Raw genomic sequence first — 20,171 nt, forward strand, 5'->3', positions numbered from 1 at the left:
AGGGACTTCTCCAACATTTAATTTGCTCTTTTTTTTGTCTGTTGCTTTTTTTTGTGAAAGAAAACAAAAACAAAGTTAATTCTACAATCTAGCAGACATGGCTGTTTTCATCTCATGATCTCATGACAGTTGCTAAATCAAACTGAATAAAAAAAAAAAAAAAAGTGACTGGAAGCGGAATACGACTTCAAAGTCTTGGATGGGGCTATCATCATTTCGTATACCCCCGGTGTGGGAGAGGGAGGAAAATTATAACTAGTTAGGCATCACTTGATCTCCTCCTTTCCTCAACAGGTCTCACAACACACAGAAGTTGACAAGATAAGGGTTCGGGGGATGTAAACTAGGATACTGCAATTCCTGCTGCAGCGGTCAGTGTGTGTCCACAGACCTCACTGTTTATGTCGTTCATCCATCGGTCTTGTCCCCCCTCCCATCCCACCCCACCCTTCCCAGCACTCCGCCGTCCTCCTTGTCTGATAATGGAGGGTTTTGGTGCTGGTATTCTTTTTCCTAAAACCTTTGTGTCCTTATAGTTGACTAACAATGGATCCTCCAATTTCCAAGTCAGATTTGCGTCTATATGGAGTCGGAGGTCGACAGAAGCAGTCTCGATAATCCATGCTCAGAATTCACCTCAGGGAACACCAAGCGACATAAATCTGGGACTGCACTACATTAAAACAGTCAGAAATGGAATGAGAGAAAGACGATCTCCATCAACACTATGGTTGTCTACAGGCAGGATCCAGCAGGACTGCGCTAGTAGTCGTAATGAACTTTGTGAGCATCTACAGCACGTGTCCGTTTCTTCTGGGCGAGTGATGAAAGGTTGCGAACATCTAGGCGAGTCTAGATGGCCGTCAGAATCCCATGCTGAGAGAATCGAGAGGCGATTTTCAGACGATTTCACTGAAAACGTGAAAAAGCCGAAGGTGAAGTGTAGGTTCAATGGAGCTGGAGCTGTTAGGAACAGTGGCGAGATCCTGCAGTAGATCTCGAATTCATATCAATAGTCAATGATGGCATTTATGCGGCTAAAAATTGGGAGTTCATGAAGTAAGGGGGAAACATGTGCACATTTGTAAAGCATTTATATATAAAAAAACAAAAAAAATGTGTCCCATAGTTAGCGTTCTTCCGAACGAGTCCTTTTCGTTGAGTCTCTGGTTTGTGCTTTTTCAGCATGCTTACAGACAAGTGCTGCCTCCTAGTGGCTGGTTGTGGAGCTGGCGCTGTGTGTGGTTGGGGTGGGGGGTGGGTAACAATGATACACCTCAGACGTCTTGAACCGGGCGAATGCCTGCGCTTGTTAACGTTATAGGGCCGCGGGACGGATATGTAAGAATAAAACACCAGTGAGAGAAACAGAGATTAGAATATATATATATATACATATACATGTGTATCTATATATAGAGAGCGAGAGAGAGGCTATAAAGTGATGGTCAGAGACTGGTGCATTGGTTTTGGTATTCTGAATTTGGCTGCAGTCAGTTTGAAGGGGTTGGGGGTTGGGGGTTGGGGGGGGGGGGGGGGGGTAAAGAGACATGCAGAGGCCATCCCTTGGCCTTAGCTCCCATAGTGCATGGTGTTGCTGGGGATGGCCATAGGAGATGCCATGGAGATAGCCGGGCCGCCCATGGTGAACTGGTTGGTGACTGGGTAATACGGACTGCTGCTGGTGGGACCCTGCTGGGCAGTTGTGGCCCCTGAGGAGAGAAAAAGCAACATTATATCCTTTGTATTTATGAGTGTGTGGTTTCTAAGATCTTCAAAGTATGCTTTGGTTTTCATGTGTAAGCTGTGTTACTCGTGTAGTGTGCGAGACAAATTTTTTGGTACTAATAAGTTTGTCTTCCTAGTGTGCATGTGTTGAGTGCCTGAGTCTACACACATACAGGCTTTCAAAATATACTCTATTTGATTGTATGTTAAGTGTTTGTGTGACCACTAAAGTATACAATCAACATTGGGGATGTTCAAAACACAGTAGTCAAAGAATATGTCTATCCTAGTTTCAGGTTCATTTTAACCTGATCAGCTTTACGTAAGACCCTTTAAAATCTAACTTGAGAGACTACAAGAGAAATAATTTCTCTCTTTTTCTTTTTTTACGCAACACCATCTCGAAAGTGCTACACTCATGGTTTGAGATTAAGTACAATGAGACTATTCACACGTTAGCGGATAAAGCTATCAATCTGCAAGGATCAGCACACGCTACCAGTACTGTAAAGGCCTATTCATATCACAGCGAGCACAAATGTTCAATGCAATATTAAACAATGGACACCTTCACACTTAAAAACGTTCTTTTACTGATATATTATCAGTTTTACTGGGTCTACTCGGTACGGACAGAAAAAAAAAGGGAAATTCTGTCATCATTTTCACCAGTTATTCCAGAACCCATAGATCTCGTTCATCTTTACAACACAATTTTTTTATATATATTCTCACATCATCATCATCATCATCATCAGAAACTCAGATTTGCTTGACACATGAGAACCAAATAGGTTTGTTCTTGCACATCAAGCAAGCACATTTGAGCTTTTGTTTTATGTAGGCTGATTAGTATTTATACATGAATAAAAGCTTTACAAAAAGTTCATTTATGTCTATGTAATTTTAACACTTTAGTTTAGGAATCAATTCTCACTTTAACTAGTTGCTTATTAGGCATGCCTAATATTAACACATTGGCTGTTTATTGGTACTTATAAAGCACATATTCTGCATGACCATCTGTGACCCTGGACCACAAAACCAGCCAAAAACAAAGCTGCAAATTAGGAGTTTATTGACAAAAAAAAAGTCATGGTTAATAGTTTGTTAACAGTGAGAATTGGACTAATTTTTTATGCATGAAAGTTTTGGAAAGTGTGGAATTTCAATGTCTGGACAAAAATTAAGAGAGAATATGAAATATATTCTGTTCTGAAGATAAACAAAAGTCATTTTTCCATTTGATACAACATAAGGGTGAGCAAATAATTACAACATTTAAAGTTTTTGGGAGAACTATCAATTTATCTGTAGGAGTCTAGGTCTGTTTTACTCTGTGAAGACCGTAAGAGCAGAGACACTCACCCTGGACGATTCCGGTGCTCATTATAGAACCCATTCTGGAGTGAGTGTGATTCACAATCCCTGTGTTCACTGGAGGGGAAAAAAGACATCGCTTTTCAATTTACACAAGAACAAAATGTGATCTACATGAAACATGAATATCTGAAATGAAGCTAAAGGAGAAAGGCTGTGATATAGATAATCTTAAACTGTAGTACTGTTGTATTAACAAAAAAAAAAAAACAATAGAAGACATTAAAATAAGCATGTTTAACGCTTATTAAAGGGGTCATATACACAATTTTTCCCTGAGGTACAATTATCAAATGACATATTTTACACCAAGCGGTCATTCTTTTGACTATTTGGACTTCTCAAAATATCAAATTAAAGATTTGATCCTTCATGATGAGGCCTTTTAATATAATAACCTTTTTAATTTTAAAATTAACCTCACCCTTTGGTTCTTAAAGGGATATTTCACCCAAAAACAAAAAATGGTCAGTTAACTCATACTCATGTAATTCAAAATCTGTATGATTTCTATTCATCAGAACAAATTAAAATACGAACACTCTCACTTCATTTTTGTCCATCCCATGAAGCATCAAGGTTTCGGTGGTGTAGAAGTACAGAAAGAATGATCATCACATACTTAAAGTAAGCTCAAATAAACATGCTTGCTTGACATGTGTAAGCCAATGAGATTTGAGCTTTTGGATTACTTAACGTCTTTTCATACCTTTTTGTTGTGTAAACTTTCAAAGGATGAACAAAAAACAAACAAACAAAAAAAAAAAATCTTCATTTGAGTTTCAAAGATGAACTAAAGGATTTGGAAAGACATGAGGGCGAGGAACAGATTAAACAATTTTCATTTTTGGATGAAAAAAAAAAAAAAAAAAGATCACTTTAAAAACACCACAGGGCTAATTTCACTCCTAATGTGTGTATTTGTGAGCGTGTGTGTAAATATCCATACGTGCATGCGTGTCTGTACCAATGGGGATGAGATTGTTGTGGGACACTGTAGTCCCACTGCCGCCAATGACAGTGCTGAGATCATAGGCTGTAGGCATCCCTGACAAACACCGATAGAGCCAAACATTAGTGGCATCACTTCAGCTAACGGATTTATATCTAAAAAGTGGTCAGGAATGGTTTTTATCAGAGGCTTCCTGGTGATGTACCTGACACAGCCATGCCTTGGCTCATGCTGTAGGTTCCCCCTGTGTTCCACATGTTCTCTGAGGGCGAGGAATAGTGTGAACCTGGAGGAGGGGCCGGGGTTGTGCCCGTGTACCTGCAGACCACAGCACAGCGTCAGCAATGCATGTCGCAGACATCCTCTTATTGCTTTCCAAAGCAAATCGTCCACTCACCGGAAGAAGGGGTTCTTGAGGTCAAGTAGATTACTGGACTTGGAGCCTGTCTGATCCACTTGAGCAACAATACTAATGTCATAGCTTTGTCTGTGAGAGGAAGTGGAAACAAATGAGCCCACGAGAAGTAAAGAGCGAAACAGTCTGCGGGTTAATACACAAAACACTGTGCGCCCTCACCTCTTGTTGGCGATTAAAATTGCAGTGCCTGACATCGTGTCCCCTGCCTTGGCAAAGAGAGGTGACTGCAGCAGACAGCGCACCTGGTACCAGTGAGTGAGGGGTTCTGTGGGGGCTGTGGAGAGCCACACAGTCATCCTGTTCAGAGAGACACAACACATTGAAAAAATGATCATGAAGAGGAAATTAATATAAGTGATCACATGACTACTTAAGTTCATTCAAATGTATTTGGTGGAATGATTTAAATATGAACTGATGTATGCTTTTAGTCCACATACCAATTTTTGAATAAGAGTCATCATTCAAGTACCACTTTTTTAAAATCTGACAATAAAATAAGTATTACATAAATAATGGTAACTTAATTCCAGGGGTCTACAAAAGTGGTTTTAAAAATCAGACAATGTGAATAATTTTTTTTTTTTTTATTAATGATAACTTATAATTTCAGTGGTCCACAAATGATTAAGGATTACACATGAACAAACTAAAACTTTTAAAAATGAACCGAAAACCTCAAAACAAACTGACAGTCATTTTATAATCTGCATTGACAAAATTATATTTGACAAAAATAAAAAATACAATATTCAAAAAAAAATAAATCAGACCCAAGCACACCAGTGTGAACCTGATTTCTATCACTTGTTTCAAGTTTTGGTTAATTTAGGTAAGTCTAAATTTGGTAGTAATAATAATAATAATTTTTTTTTAGTGCTGGCAAACGATTAATCACATCCAAAATAAAAGTTTGTGTTTACATAAAATCTGTACTTTTTATATTTATTATGTATATATAAATTAGGGATGTGCATCTCCATAATTGAGGCCGATGCGAAGCGCATCTCGATGCATAGCCAACGATACACTGAAGATACATATGAAGCAGCTGGCGATGTGATACGATTCAACCCTTTTACGATGCAGTGTGATTAGATTTCTATTCAATTCGATTCAACACAATGAAAAAAATTATTGCTTTTATTTCTTTGGTTCAGACAGACAGCAAATCATAAATTAACTTGTGTCTTTTGACTTCTAACGCCTCGAGGCCTGTTGCATAAAACAAGTTTACCAAATAGGCCAGGCTTATTTCAGTTAGTCTGACTCAAGTCAAATTATTTGGTTCCATAAAGCAAATTTAACAAAGATCAACCTCAGTAACTGTGGCTACTTATGCTGGAAAGCTAACCTGATTCAGGGCAGGCTACATTTACATTTATGCATTTAGCAGACGCTTTTATCCAAAGCGACTTACATTGCATTCAAGTTACAGTTTTTACATTTTATCAGCTCTTGCTTTCCCTGGGAATCGAACCCATGACCTTGGCGCTGCTAACGCCATGCTCTACCATTTGAGCTACAGGAAAGCTAAGCTGAGCTCTTCTAACACTGACCAATAGGAATACAGTGATATTACCACCGACTCTCTCACATACTATCCATAGCCATGCAGCCCTTCTCTCTGGTTTTATAACAGCTGTACCTTTTATAGTTAGAACATTACAATCTAACATTGCTCTTTAAAGCAGTAACAAATCACTAAACTAAAAGTTAAAATCACTAAATTAAAACTACATTTTAACTGCTATAAGAAACACATTAACTCATCTGAGCTTAGCAATTATGACTGCATTAGCTTACATTTCATTTACCCATTACAATAGTTCCTTTACAGTTACTGCTATCATAAAATGTATATTTGACTCAGACTTATTGCGCTCCTATTTTAGTGCACGTCATTTACAGATGAAAAATATACTCGTGATATGTCAGTTATGCACTGAGGAAAACACAACGTATCAAATGCATTAAACAGCACAAATATATTCACTGTTTGCCACGGTGGATCGATTTGATCCATGACCACTAGTAATTCTATATAAATAAATAGGTTTTTACCGATGCAGGTATGTTAAAAACAATGCATCGCGATACAAATGCCAACTTGCATCCGATGCACTTTTTAAACTAATGCCTCACATCGTTAACTTTTCCGATGCACCGGGGAATCTTCCCATCCCTAATATAAATACTCACACATACAATATATATTCTGATATATGTATATACCTTTTTATATTTATATTATTATATTTCATATACATAAATATTTAATATATAATCATAACATTTTTCTTAAATATATACACATGCATGTATTTGTATTTATATATATACACATAATAAATATACATAGTACACGTATATCATGTAAACAAACTTATTTTGGATGTGATTAATCGCGATTAATCGTTTGACAGCACTAATATTTTTACACTTTTATTTGAAATAACAGCAATAATAAACAGTAATACAATTGGTTCAACATTAAAACAACAACAAAAAACAGATCTGACCTGAGCACACCACTGACACGGTGAAAGCACAGAAAACCAGGTTCTTTCATTTATTTAATATTTATTCTATTTAAAATGATCTGAATTTGGTTCTGTGAGAGTGTGAACTCAAGTGTGAAAACACTTTGAAGAGAATATGTTGGAACTTACACTGATCCAATGAATGCGACGTCAAACCAAAAAGCCAGCCCATGCACAAGCCCTGAATGCATCATGTGGAATTTGAAGGGGATTTCTATCCTGCAAAAGCAAGAAAAGGATACATAAAAAAATGTGACAATCTGAGTTCTTTTTGCACTTTTCCCAAATACCAAAAGGCTGTGTTTAAATACAATAAAATGAAGCATTTGGTGGAAACGTACTTGTAAAGATCCTCTTCTTTAGCTTCTAAAAAGTTCACTGTATATTTCACTGATTTGGCCATCAGGATCCTGAGATCAAATGTGTCCTGAATGAAATCACAGAATATATGAGAAAAGGTAGGATATCAAAGTTCAGTCCTACATGCAGAGGAGGAAGGAATCTGAACAGATCAAACTGATGTGCTGAGAGGCCTCTTGTCATGGGCTGAGCCACAGTAAATCAGACTCCGTCCTAGCTCAGAGGGCTCTCCCGCCTCGACCTGAACTCTGAAGGGTGCAACAACAACGCCCCCTGGAGCCAGACCACAGCCGGTCACTGTCCCAGCAGTGTAACACCATTACAGACACAGCGAATGACTGAACAGCTGACTACTGCTGGACATTAACCACACACACACACAGACTGTAAACTGCAATTATGATGTCTGGAAATCTGTGGACTGAAAAATCAAGCACAACTGACAGCTTAATTGGCTTCTCGAGTGAACAAATGTGGCATATGTAGCTCTGACGGATTTCAAAAACACTGTGGATCCTAAATAAAAATCACAAAGATGTGCTTCATAAACCTTCCTTAATAGATCTAAATTCATTGCATACCCTCTGACCACACACAAACAGTGATCTCAGAAACTCAGACCACGAAGTAAAGCCTTTCATCACGGGCACAAAGGCGAGTATACATACTACACTCGAGTCTCCTATATGAAACTGCCACTGAATCCATTTTCCTAATCCTTGAACCTTGCTGCCTTTCTCCATTTACCAGAAACATCCTCACCGTTCTCATTTGGGCTCAAGTTTGTAACCCAATCCTGTCCGTATTTACCCCCAAGCCCTCACCGCTGATCTACAACCAGTGAGGACACAAATCTCCAGTTACCGGTACCTTCATACTACACACACAGTGTACTCTTTCCTCTGAAGGCACAAACACAAGCCCATGTGTTTACGGTTTTCGGACTTTTCCAAGCTGTGGCTAACTCTAAAAAGCAAGCGTGTATTTATGAATCAACTAGCACACACACCCAATCCGCCACTCATTCCCTCCCATTTCTCACCACAATCGGCTGTCTGAAGTATTCGTCTACTGCAGCTCCTCTCAGCGCAGACAGATCCACCCCATGGAAAGACGGCTGGTACCTGAAAGATTCAGGTTTGTAAGCATAAGCACAAAAGAAATGATCCAGAGTTACATCTTCTGCTACTGCCTTAAATGACTGTTTATTTACACTTTGAGACTATTATCTGCTACCTGTTAAATGACTGCCTGCTTATTTACTTACTTATTTTTAATATACTCACCAGAAATTGGCCTTTGTAAACTGCTCCATGTAAAGCTGCTCATCTGTGAAAGGGGCGAGGTGCACGTCTCCGATTGTGGGAAACATTTTGCCTGAGAGAATGGAGGTGTGATATGTAAAGATATTGATACTCTGAGTATCCACTAGTCTTTTGTTGTTTGGTTGCTTTTACTGAAAAAACCTTTGTACCGTTGGGCTTGAGGAACTTTTTGGCATGCAGGTAGCTCTCCAGCATCCTTTCGTTGAACAGCATGTAGCCCATGGGTTCAGAGATGATTATATCCACCTGCTCAGGTAGGGACACTTCCTCCACTTTCCCAGGAATCACCACAACACGCTCTGACAGCCTGTTACTGTTCACAAGAACCTGTGGACACAATTATTAGCATTATTACTACTAAGCATGACATTCAATTAGCCAATGCCAAAAGCCATCTTATTACATCTCATCTTATGGAAATCTGCATTTGGCCAAAAAAATAAAATAAAAAAATCCAACAACTCAGTCAGTGAGATTTTTTTGGAAAGAAATTAATTGCAAGGATGCAGTGAACTTAATTAAAAATCACTGTAAAGACAATGTACACGTTTCTATTCAAAGAATACTTTAAAAAAAAAAACTTTTTCCATAAAATAAAAGGCAGCACAACTGTTTACAACATTGATTGTAAGAAAAGATACAAATCAGTATATTAGAATAATTTCTGAAGGATCATGTGACACTGAAGACTGGAGTAATGATGCTGAAAATTCAGCTTTGATCACAAGAATAAATGACATTTTAGTAAATATTCAAATAGAAAATATTACCATTTAAAATGACTGTTTAACAACTTTGTTTGTTTGATCAAATAAATTCAGCCTTGGTGAGCATAAGAGACTTCTTTTAAAATCATTTTAAAAATCTTACTGACCCAAACCTTTGAACAGTGGTGCATGTTAGCGATTGAGGAGTCTATCATACCTCTGCATGTTGAGCCATGGTACTGGCCTCCACAGCATAAACTTTACGAGCACCAGCCTGAGCTGCGAAAAATGACAGAATCCCAGAGCCACAGCCTACATCCAGCACCACCTGAAACAGACAGGACAGACAAGGAAGACTGAGAACAAGAATCACATGATATGACACTACCAAGTCCAAACTTCAGGTTTAATTTAATAGCAATTCATTCAGTGAAGCATTCACAAGGAATAACCTTTTTACATGAAGTGGATTCAAATGTCAGTTTTCCCTTAGTTATAAAAAGCCAACTGTTTCAATTTGAGATATTTTGGTCTATACAACATCAAAGCTAAAATTCAAAGTAATAGTAGACAAAATGCCTGACTAATGAGTTATTTTTTTTTTTAAATGGAGAACAATAAGCACAGAGAAAGCAATTCTGAAACTACTCAACTCCATGCCATCTACAAATACACAACCTACAATCTATACAGTAACAAATGCATCAACAACAGTACTTTATCCTTGAAGTCAGTATGATTCTGGAGGATGGCCCGTTGATATGTTCCAGTTCGCACGTAATCCTGCATCATGTTTTGTTGCTGAGAGAGGTAGCCATAAAACTGAGGAAAAAAAGAGAGAAAGAGGGCACTCATATCATGCCACTTCTGTTCATGCTCCAAGTCAAATTTCTCCATTAGAAATAAAGGGTAGTCTGGATACCTTTAAAACTCATTTCAAATCTCTCTTAAGGTTGTAAGACAAGAATAAAACTGGTTTTTCAAATGACAATGGATGTTGTTTAAGCATGTTAATTAGAAGCCAAACACACCTGGAAATACTGTACAGCTGAGGACTCCTCCGTCCTGTCACTGAAGACTGAGTGTTCACCCCCATGCCCACGGCAATTCTTCAGGAGGTTATAGAACGACGAGAAATCTGGCAAACACAACACCAGTGAATACATTACGAGATTACAAGCGTCACAGCACCATCTCTTCATTCAGGTTTGCCCACAGTCATTTAAATTAAAAGTTTGTACACACTGAATGACTGCAGCTGTGCTTATCTGAATGTTTGTCTGTTTAGAGTTAAACAGCATGCCAGCTACCATGGCTATGTTCATAATAAGAAAATGGGGGAAAATATAGACTTATCTTTGATTAAAATTCTAAAACTAAAACTTGTTTCACTTCATTTTCATTAGAGGCAACTGGAAAGTAAAAGAGTGAAACTGAAAAGAGTCCTAATGGACATCACAGTCCATCAAATGCTTAACTTGTCTGAATGTCTCTCAGCAAACTGCTAAATTATCATAAAAGCTGATGTGCCTGTAAAAGAAGGTGAGTTTTACCTGCTGGAGATGCAAACTGCAGGAGGACACTGTTACATCCCAGAGTAATGATGAAGGACTGCTTCCCAACACGACTGCATTCTGTCTCTCGTGATACTGAACACTTAAAGACACACGTCTCCTCATCTGTGGAGGAAAGCAAATGCATGGGTGTTAATAAGCCTCACCCTAAAACAGATCAATGTTTTTGTATTATCCCACTGTTTACAATTTTAAATTGAAGAAAAACTGAATATACTTCTTTCTTTTGAAGAATGCTTCAACAGTTTTTGGAAGTTAATGGGGTCCAAAGCAACACTGGACCCCGTTGACTTTCATTATATGCACAAAATAAGACTTTCCTCAAACATTTGTGCACCACAGAAAAAAAAAAAAAGGCAGATTTGAAAAAATATTTATTTTTAGATAAACTATTGCTTTTAAGATGTGACAGGAGAAATTATATTTACCAATTTAAAGCTGCATTTCATCTTTACGCTAGGTCCTTAAAGGTTACTAACACCTAAACATAAATCAAGCAAATCAAACTAAGCTACACCTGTTCATAAGCATTAAGTTGGCCTTCTAACAACTGCAGCAGTAAACAGTGAAGCCAGGACGAGGGATTTTGTCATCTATTTGCCCAGCTGTTGTAGGATTAAGTCAAGCTTTCCATAGGCAGATTAGACTAGTATTCATTTATATAATTGAGTTGAAAATATGTACGGTCTCTACAACAGCTCAAGAAAGTACCTCTAAAACAGAGGGCAGGGGAATAAAGCCACGAAAATCTGAGCTTTAGAGTGACGCTTGGCATCTACGGTTCATAACTGAAAGCTTTGCTCTCTTAAAACAGACAGGTAAACTAAGTATGTTTGTACTGGCTATCATACAGTATAATAGTGCTGTAAGAGATGGGTTGTTTTTTGTGGTACGCTCAACGGATGAACATTTAGAGACTGAAAGTCTAAGGGGGATACATTCAAGGTTGCAGACTGGTGAAGCAACTGATGCAAAACATCATTATTGTCCTGGGAAAGAATAACGAGTTTGTTTCACTGACCTCCATCTTGACGTTGATAAGCACTGAATTCTGACACAATGTACTTATTGCGAAACCTCAGAAATATTGCTGAGTAATGGTTCCTCTTTGTAATTAAAACACAATGCACCCAACTGGGAGGGGGATCGAGTCTGGCCAACTTGCTTTCTCTCTCACTTGGAGGGTTGTTCTTAACCTGCACACTAATTTTTAGGTATAAAACATGGGGTTTCTTTCAGTTTCAGTGGAAGCTCAGCCGTGGGTAAAGTGCACGTTGCCCGGCATTTCTCGGACAGGTGTTGGTCTTCCACTGATGACTGAAACGAGCTCCCCAGTCCACCGAAGAGTGAAGATTTCAGCACAGTTCTGAGGTTGTATATTGGTTATAATACTTTTGCTTGGGGTTTTGGTTTTAGTGTATGCTCAAGTTAGTTTATTATTCATTTAGTGTATTATTCATTCACGCAATATTATCTTTTATTCATGATCATCCTTGTATTATGCACTGGTTTTATGATTATCTTTCTTGAATGCGTTTATGGTTTGATTATCATCATCTTATGCATTTACTTATAATCAGTATCATTATTATTGATATCAGCTGTGTGTACCAAAAAATAACAACAAACAGTTGTTATTGGTTGATTAGTATGGTGTACGGACCTTTTTATTGGCACCTTCTCTCGCCGAATTAGTGCCTCACTGGTCTCACATTAGTTTTGAAAACCAAAACAGAAACCATACTAAAACAAGTACTTATTTATTTGGCCAACCCACTCTCATTTTTGTTTGGAACGATGAATTTCACACATGCTGATGTTTGTGATTTGTAAAGCACATTGAACACTGGCTTAAAGCACTACAGGCAGTACAGACAGTTATTACTATTAATATTATTACTGCTATCATTAGCAACCTTGTCAACTGCACAACAAGGTCGGCCATGTGACGTCAACACTGCAGGATGCAGAAGAGGCGAACAGACTGGCACCGATTCTTAATCCAAGTATAAATCATTTTAATACTTCCGTCAAGTGTCATATAAAAAGACAAATGATCTTTTAGCACCTCTACTAGATCTTAATGTTTACACAACAATAAATGTGACCCTGGACCACAAAACCAGTCACAAGGGTAAATTTGTCCAAATTTAGATTTATAGATGAAAGCTGAATAAATGAGCTTTCCATTGATGTATGGTTTGTTAGGATCGGACAACATCAGGCTGATATACAACTAGTTGAAAATCTGGAATCTGAGGGTGCAAAAAAAACTAAATATTGAGAAAAATCGCCTTTAAAGTTGTTCAAATGAAGTTCTTAGCAATGCATATTACTAATCAAACATTACGTTTTGATATGTTTACAGTAGGACACTTATAAAAATATCTTCATGGAACACGATCTTTATTTAATATCCTAATGATTTTTGGCATAAAAGAAAAATCAATCATTTTGACCCATACAATATATTTTTGGCTATTGCTACAAATATACCCGTGCTACTCAAGACTGGTTTTGTGGTCCAGGGTCACAGATGATTAAGATCACTCTGACACACTGACACTATTATGAATTTCAATGAATAAACTTAGGCTTTCGACTAAGTAATAAAATAACAAATTATATGGCATTTGGGTCTCAAGCAATAAAAACTTCTCAAATGCGATGTGGGTCGCGCATCTGTTTCAGTCAGACATTCATCTCATCCACGGGACATCGGCAGCATGAGGCTCCAAACAAAAGCCCTGAGCGCTGAATGAACAGGCGGGACACTGGAGAAAAGGAGGCGGGGGACCCGCTATTGTTCCCCGCAGAACAAAGATGAATGCCCAAACGGTGCTGCCACAAGAAACCTCTGCCTAATTTCACATTACTTTAGCAATGCTTGCTGCACTTTGACAAAAATAACCCGGTGTAGTACAGTGTAGTAAGAGTGGAGAGGTGGCGCAGAACTGCGTGCCTGGGATGTGCGCAATCAATCAATCAAGTAAACTCAGCATCCATTCAGACCATCAGCTAACCAGGTTAAAACGATTTCAACAAGCATATCAAATGTTTACGCAAATAAAACCCAAAGCAAAACATAAACACGTTTCTATAACACTTTCTAAAGCTCAATAGTATGACTGAAGGTAGAGACTGCGGCTAACTTTATAGGCGCCAATCCACATATCCAAAGCCCTTCCTTACTTTCCTGCTAAAAGTCTGGATGAAAACCTTAAAAGAAACCTCACGCATGTAAAGACACGCATGCATACTTCTGTGTGTAGAAGCACATTCAGTGCTGGACTGCCGTGCGTTTTAGCTGGACAGTAAGGTTAGCCAACTATAAGCAGCTTAACACAATACGAAGTGTTTATGGATGCTAACATGCTACAACGTGGTTTGTGCTGGCATGCGTGTTGAAACAAAACCCCTCGCTCCGGCAATTTTACATCTTTTTGAAGGCATGCATGGGTGCAAGAGGCGCGTTAGAGATGATAACTCAAAAGCCGCCGGTGTCCCGGTGATCAGGCGGCGCGACGCACGCACATGCCGCACGCACAGACCTCTCATTAGGCTAAGCTAGGATACACCGCTCAACTGAGGCCGGATGCAAAGCGTTTAAAAGCCAGCATCTACTCACTGTTCGAGAGGCTTATGAGAGCCACGTCCTGGTTGATTTTGATTTCTAGCCGCAGTGGCTGCTGCTCTGAATGTCGCTGTATGTCTCCGTTGGCGTCTCCGATGGAGAGGAGGCGCACGCCTGGGAACACCGACACCGCCATCTTCGATCTGGGCAGAGTCAGACAGCAGCTCAGCGCCTCAGATCTCCCCTGGAGTCAGCGGTCAAGCTAGGCCTGACTTACTACTGCCTCCATATGGCCACATCTCGCTTTTCCCCAGCTGTAGTTCAATTTCAAGACATGATTATGGGTGTATCTTGGGTACACTAATAAAATTCGTTAAATGTGTGGGTTGGAAACATTATTGTACAGGAAGCAATGTGAAGAAGAAGAAGAGGAGACAACACAAGTGAACAGGGTAAAACATTACCTTGGTCTATATTTGGCCGAGATACAACTAGGCTATTTCAAAAACTGGAATCTGAGGGTGCAAAAACATAAAAAACAAATCGCCTTTAAAGTCGTCCAAATGACGTTCTTAGCAATGTATATTACTAATCAAAAATTAAGTTTTGATATATTTACGGCAGGAAATTAAAAAATATATATATCTTAACATGATAGAAAAACAGCATAAAAGGAAAATCGGTCATTTTGACCCATACAATATATTTTTGGCTATTGCTACAAATATACCCCAGAGACTTAAGACTGGTTTTGTGCTCCAGAGTCACATATGATTGTCACAATACAATAAAACAATAGTTTTGTTTTGGAAGATTTCTGAAATGTAGTTTAAATATGCAGACAAGGCGTTATCTAATATGCTAATTTACATACATTTCCAGAACAGAAATCTGAATATTGGATAAAGCCAGGTCCAAAAGTCTAGTTTCATTTTGTTGACATTAATTACAATTAACCCTAATTGACATACATTACAGAGGGTATATTGGATACCTTTTTTACAACTCCATAAATCAGAAAATACATTCAACAGGGGGAAAAGAAGAAACAAAATGTTATATAAATCAGGCAAATTATAAATAAATATAACTCTGTAAAAACCATAATAGAATAAAACTTGAAAGTTTGGTGTATGTTAGTGCTACTGGAAATAAATTATAGTTTTTATTAATAGCTTTGTATGTTTGATTATATGTGCATATTTCCATTTTAATTCTAGTATTTGTACTAGATTTTTTTATTTGAATTAAGTTTTAGCTCAGGTTTTATTTTCAGTCAGTAATTTCAGTGCCTCAACTCAAACTTTATTTTCCAAGGCAACATTTCAAATTTTTGTTTAGTTGACGTTGTTCATCTAATACTTTGTATTTTTTTCAGCTTTGTTTCAATTAACAACAAAAAATGTTTTAAAAAGTTTTAGCATTAGTTAACAATAACCCTGTTACAAACATGAACTATAGAGGTTTCCAGCATGTGTTGCTCTTATTGGTTAAATCACAGAAAATTAAATTGTTCAAAAAGCGTAAGAAGCTTTTCAGGCTCAGTCATTTTAATTTATTTATCAATGACATCTTATACCAACAACATCTTGATTCAGTTTAAGGAAAAGTATATAGGTATCTTGCTGCAAATAAATCAGATGTTGCTTTTGTAGGCACAATCAAACTTAAAACGCAAGACTTACATGAGGTAAACAGACTGAAAAAGTTAATGCAGGACAGCAGTAAAAATGACATTTGCATGAATGTCCAGTGGTTGACTGATAAAGACACAGTACAGATATAAAATGAGATTAGTAAGCATGTGAGGGCTGAGAGTACATGCAGAAACAGGCCAGCTGATATGCTCAGTCATTTAGTGTTCAAATTCTTAGCGTAAAAGCATAACAGATGCAGCACCCTTTCACCAGCAAATATCACTAAAAACAGATATAATTCTGCACTCGTGCCTTGTGTTAACACTATAACATTTAAGAAATGTCCAAATGATGCAGAAACCTTTGCCCACTAGATTAAAGTACATTTGAATAAAAAGTAGTACCACATTCAGTATTCAGAAAAGTGAATTTATATCAGAAACACAGCATCGATCTTTATCAAAAAGAACCTGAGATTCAAGACATCTCTCTCCTTCAATAGAGCTATGTGGTTAATACAATTACATTAGCTTAAATACATGGGTTTCATGACAACAACAGTCCATGCATATAAGCCAAATTGTATCAATAACAAAGAAATTCAGTGTCATCCTAAACTAAACGCATTACAACAAGAAAGCCTTTAGCAATTCTTCTGTGTAAGGCTGGTATTTAAATGGACTTTACACAGGGGGAAAAAAGGCATCAATTATTTTTGCATATTTGTCATCACTTTTCCAATGGACTGTTTGACCAACTAAACACTTTCATTTCCTCCTACTAGTGTAACTTTTTCACTACTACGTCCTTATTTAACAATATACAAATTACACACTTTTAAATCACTTCTCAGAGGTTTTCTTCATCACTGAACATGAAAGACTTCAAGTCACAATGCAACTTACAAAATTAAACAATTTAGTGTAATAGTAGTGATGATCCAGCTCTGCTGTAATGTAAAGGGGATCTGATGGTGGTGTAGTGAAAACATTCGAGTAAAAGAGGAATGTTCAGAGGTTTCTCCACATTCTTCATGACTCCTTTAAGGGGAAGAGAGAGTTACGGTTTATATTCCCCTTCAACAGGAAATTTCAAAGCAAAAAGTAACACTGAGCTGATTGTTGGTACCTCAGAAGAGTGCACATGATTTGGGCGGTCGAAAGGGGTTGTCGCTTGATGGCACCCCCATAAGGAGAGGGTCCTTGTGGGCATTTTGCAAGCAAAATGTCTTCAGCTCTGCCGCAGCTTGAGAAATCTAGGGAAGGACGGATTAAATAAAATATAGACAGACAGCTAAACAGACAAACACATAAATAGACAAGACCATGTGAAGAGTTCAGATGCAAAAGCCATCTGAACTCTTCATCATTTTTCTCAGGCTCCATGTTTATGTTCAGTTATTATGAAAAGAACCTATTCATTGCCTTTAAAGTGAAATTACTAAAACCTCATTTTAGAAGACAATTTCAAACGGCACCAAGAGGCTTTTGCATCTACATCTTTGGATATACTGATAAAAGGGGTTTGTGGAGCAATAAAGACTCTATTGGTTATCACATAGTCCTAGTAATCACGCGGTCAGAAGTTACAGAGTTGATTTGATTCATGATAAACTCAATAATAACACACAAAGCCTCGAGTTGTTTTTAAAATAGCGAGTTTGGGGCCAGTGGGAACTAATATAGATTTGGATTTTCCCGGCCAACAAATGTGACACGGTGTCACACACTCACAATCAACAAAGAGCTGCACTGTGCGCCACCGCCGGCAGAGTTTCACTTCATATGCGGCTGCGCGCGACGACAAGATTTCAGGCTTTTGTCGAACTGCGATTATTATACACTTCAACAAATGCATTGATATATTGGATGACAACGCGTGTTCGCATTTCATTAAAAACATGTTATCACCTGCTGAACACGAAGGTAAATTGCAACCTGCCATAATATAGCCTAAGACAGGCCACGGTAAAAGCTGGCAAACAGACAACATTATTTATTACGCTTCAGTCACATGAGACATGTTGTAATAGCTCTCACATTAATCAAGAAATGTTAAAAAAGCAGTACAATAATTATACAAAGTAGCAGGATGTTCGGACAGGATCAACAAGTTGGTCTAGTCACACCCTGTTAGCAAGGATTTCAATCTTTTTGCTTTTTATTTTCTTATGCTCACCTTAATTCTGCGGACTCCTGCTTCAAACCGCAGCTGCTTGACGCTTTTCTGGAGACTCACCAAACCACCTGCGCTGTTATTAGACATGACTCCTGACTGACCGAGAAAGTTTGTAACAATGTCAAGACGAGACTGACTTTGGCAGTAACTGGCTCAAATGCGCCCCTATAGTCGAAACCGACGATTGGTTTCAGACTGCGACGGCGCAGGAGGACACCTGAGAATTGTGCCCTTAAAGTATGTATTCTTCTGGTGAAGAAAAAGTACACGCTTTTGAGTGTGTAGTAGAAGAGTAGGCAAGATTTGGGACACACTATCAAGTCACATAACAGTCGGTAAGATTGCTAAAATGTAAAAATGGAAGTTTTTTGCAGAAATGTAAACTTTTAGAGGACCCTATTGTGTAATTAATTCTCTTTTTTACTTTTTCTTTTGTGTTTTTTGTATTTTTTTTTCTTCATTTTGTTTGGTGCTCTGTTCTCAAAGATCGTATTGTGATTTTGCATTGCCTTATTGTATTTGTGTTTTTGCAATAATAATAATTAAAAAAAAAATCCAGTCACATAAGTGCGTCTTTAAAGGACCGCCCTGTCGCACCTGTAACACGCTCCCTGTCGCTGTAAACTGGCCTGTCAATAATCTTGTCCCTGTTAACATCCTCCACATTTAATTTCATTTAACCGTATTGGATTGAAAATAAGTAGCTCGTTGGGTCTTTCATGCGGAGAACTCTGCTCATATTTTCTGCATAATGATGCATTTAAAAGTTAACGACCATAAATGGATGTTTATAAAAGTTCACATTGCTGTTGCAGATTAAATATAATGGATAACAATAAATAAATATTCTTTTTTTTACCAGGTTAAATGTGGATTATTAGTAACTAAAACCCCCTTTTTGCAAACCTCTCTACCATCCGCCACGTTTGTAGTTTTTCTAACGCGTTTTATACGTGTTTGTAGTTCTGGACCGAATCCTTCAAGTATAGGTCTCTGCAGCAAAGTAATGGGAGTTACCAGATCGGGGCGTTTTTAGACCATGTGTCCTGATTGGCTGACGTCATAGTGATGGTAGGTTTAGGGGTGGGGTTAGGTAAAGGTGATCATTTTGTTTGTATGATTGAGAAACTCCCAGCAGTTTGAAAACACCCACAAATTCAGAAACGCCCTCTTTTACTCTGCAGAGACCTCAATCTCGAATCCTTCGCCAAAGCGCAATGGATTGTGGGCAATTTTAGCCATTGGAGTGTGCACGGGTCCACACTTCAAAAACCGACCTGAAATAGTAGACCATCCGGGGACTTTTGGCATACTCTTTTCAACATACTGTGCTCAACATACTGTGCTTTGGGACACACTTATTGTAATCTCACATAATAGTTAGGATGGATAGTATGAACATTGGGACGCAGGGAGAGTGTTCCTTCACCTGTGAATGAATGGGATTTAAAAGGAAGCAAACAAACATACAAATAAATACCTCCAGAAAGAATCCCTTTCAATTGTATATAATGAGCTTATCATGTTTTCCAGACCCCTCACAGTAAAGCTCTCTACATTTTACATTTTCATTCAGACATAATTAGGATGTTTTTTTTTCCTTGTTGGGTGCGTTGGCTGTTCCACACAATGTTGGTAATTTCAGGATTCACTAACAAATTAATGAACACGTGTGTGTGTGTGTGTTGTGGATTAGGTGGGTGAGATGCATTTTTATTGCTAGTAGCTTAATATTCATGCTAATAAAACACAATTACAGGATTTTTCATAACATTACTCTCATAAAATGTTCTAG

At 38.1% G+C, this 20,171-nt stretch overlaps 2 protein-coding genes across 3 annotated transcripts in view; one reads left to right on the forward strand and one right to left on the reverse strand.

The window, feature by feature from the left end:
- carm1 (coactivator-associated arginine methyltransferase 1) lies at nt 1–14,858 on the reverse strand. Of its 2 annotated transcripts, none has more exons than XM_079382159.1 (16): nt 14,616–14,858; nt 10,967–11,092; nt 10,445–10,551; nt 10,131–10,235; nt 9,631–9,741; nt 8,856–9,033; nt 8,668–8,758; nt 8,424–8,505; nt 7,363–7,448; nt 7,151–7,240; nt 4,638–4,775; nt 4,458–4,547; nt 4,266–4,378; nt 4,058–4,156; nt 3,097–3,165; nt 1–1,712 (listed from the first exon to the last, which is right to left on the reverse strand). In XM_079382159.1, the coding sequence occupies exons 1-16, from the start codon at nt 14,755–14,757 to the stop codon at nt 1,573–1,575; spliced, it is 1,767 nt and encodes a 588-aa protein (XP_079238285.1). In that variant the 5' UTR covers nt 14,758–14,858; the 3' UTR covers nt 1–1,572. The 2 variants fall into 2 exon arrangements, with proteins under 2 accessions (XP_079238285.1, XP_079238286.1); XM_079382160.1 differs by having other exon boundaries at nt 8–1,712; nt 4,076–4,156; nt 14,616–14,852.
- LOC306847959 (ATP-dependent Clp protease proteolytic subunit, mitochondrial-like) overlaps nt 12,188–20,171 on the forward strand; it is a 14,059-nt gene continuing 6,075 nt past the window's right edge. Inside the window, exon 1 of the mRNA XM_079382223.1 lies at nt 12,188–12,358. The gene's annotated coding sequence lies outside the window, so the exon portion shown is untranslated. The remainder of the gene's footprint in view (nt 12,359–20,171) is intronic.

Source organism: Barbus barbus (assembly GCF_936440315.1).
Source record: "Barbus barbus genome assembly, chromosome: 3".
NCBI classification, from domain to species: Eukaryota; Metazoa; Chordata; class Actinopteri; order Cypriniformes; family Cyprinidae; genus Barbus; species Barbus barbus.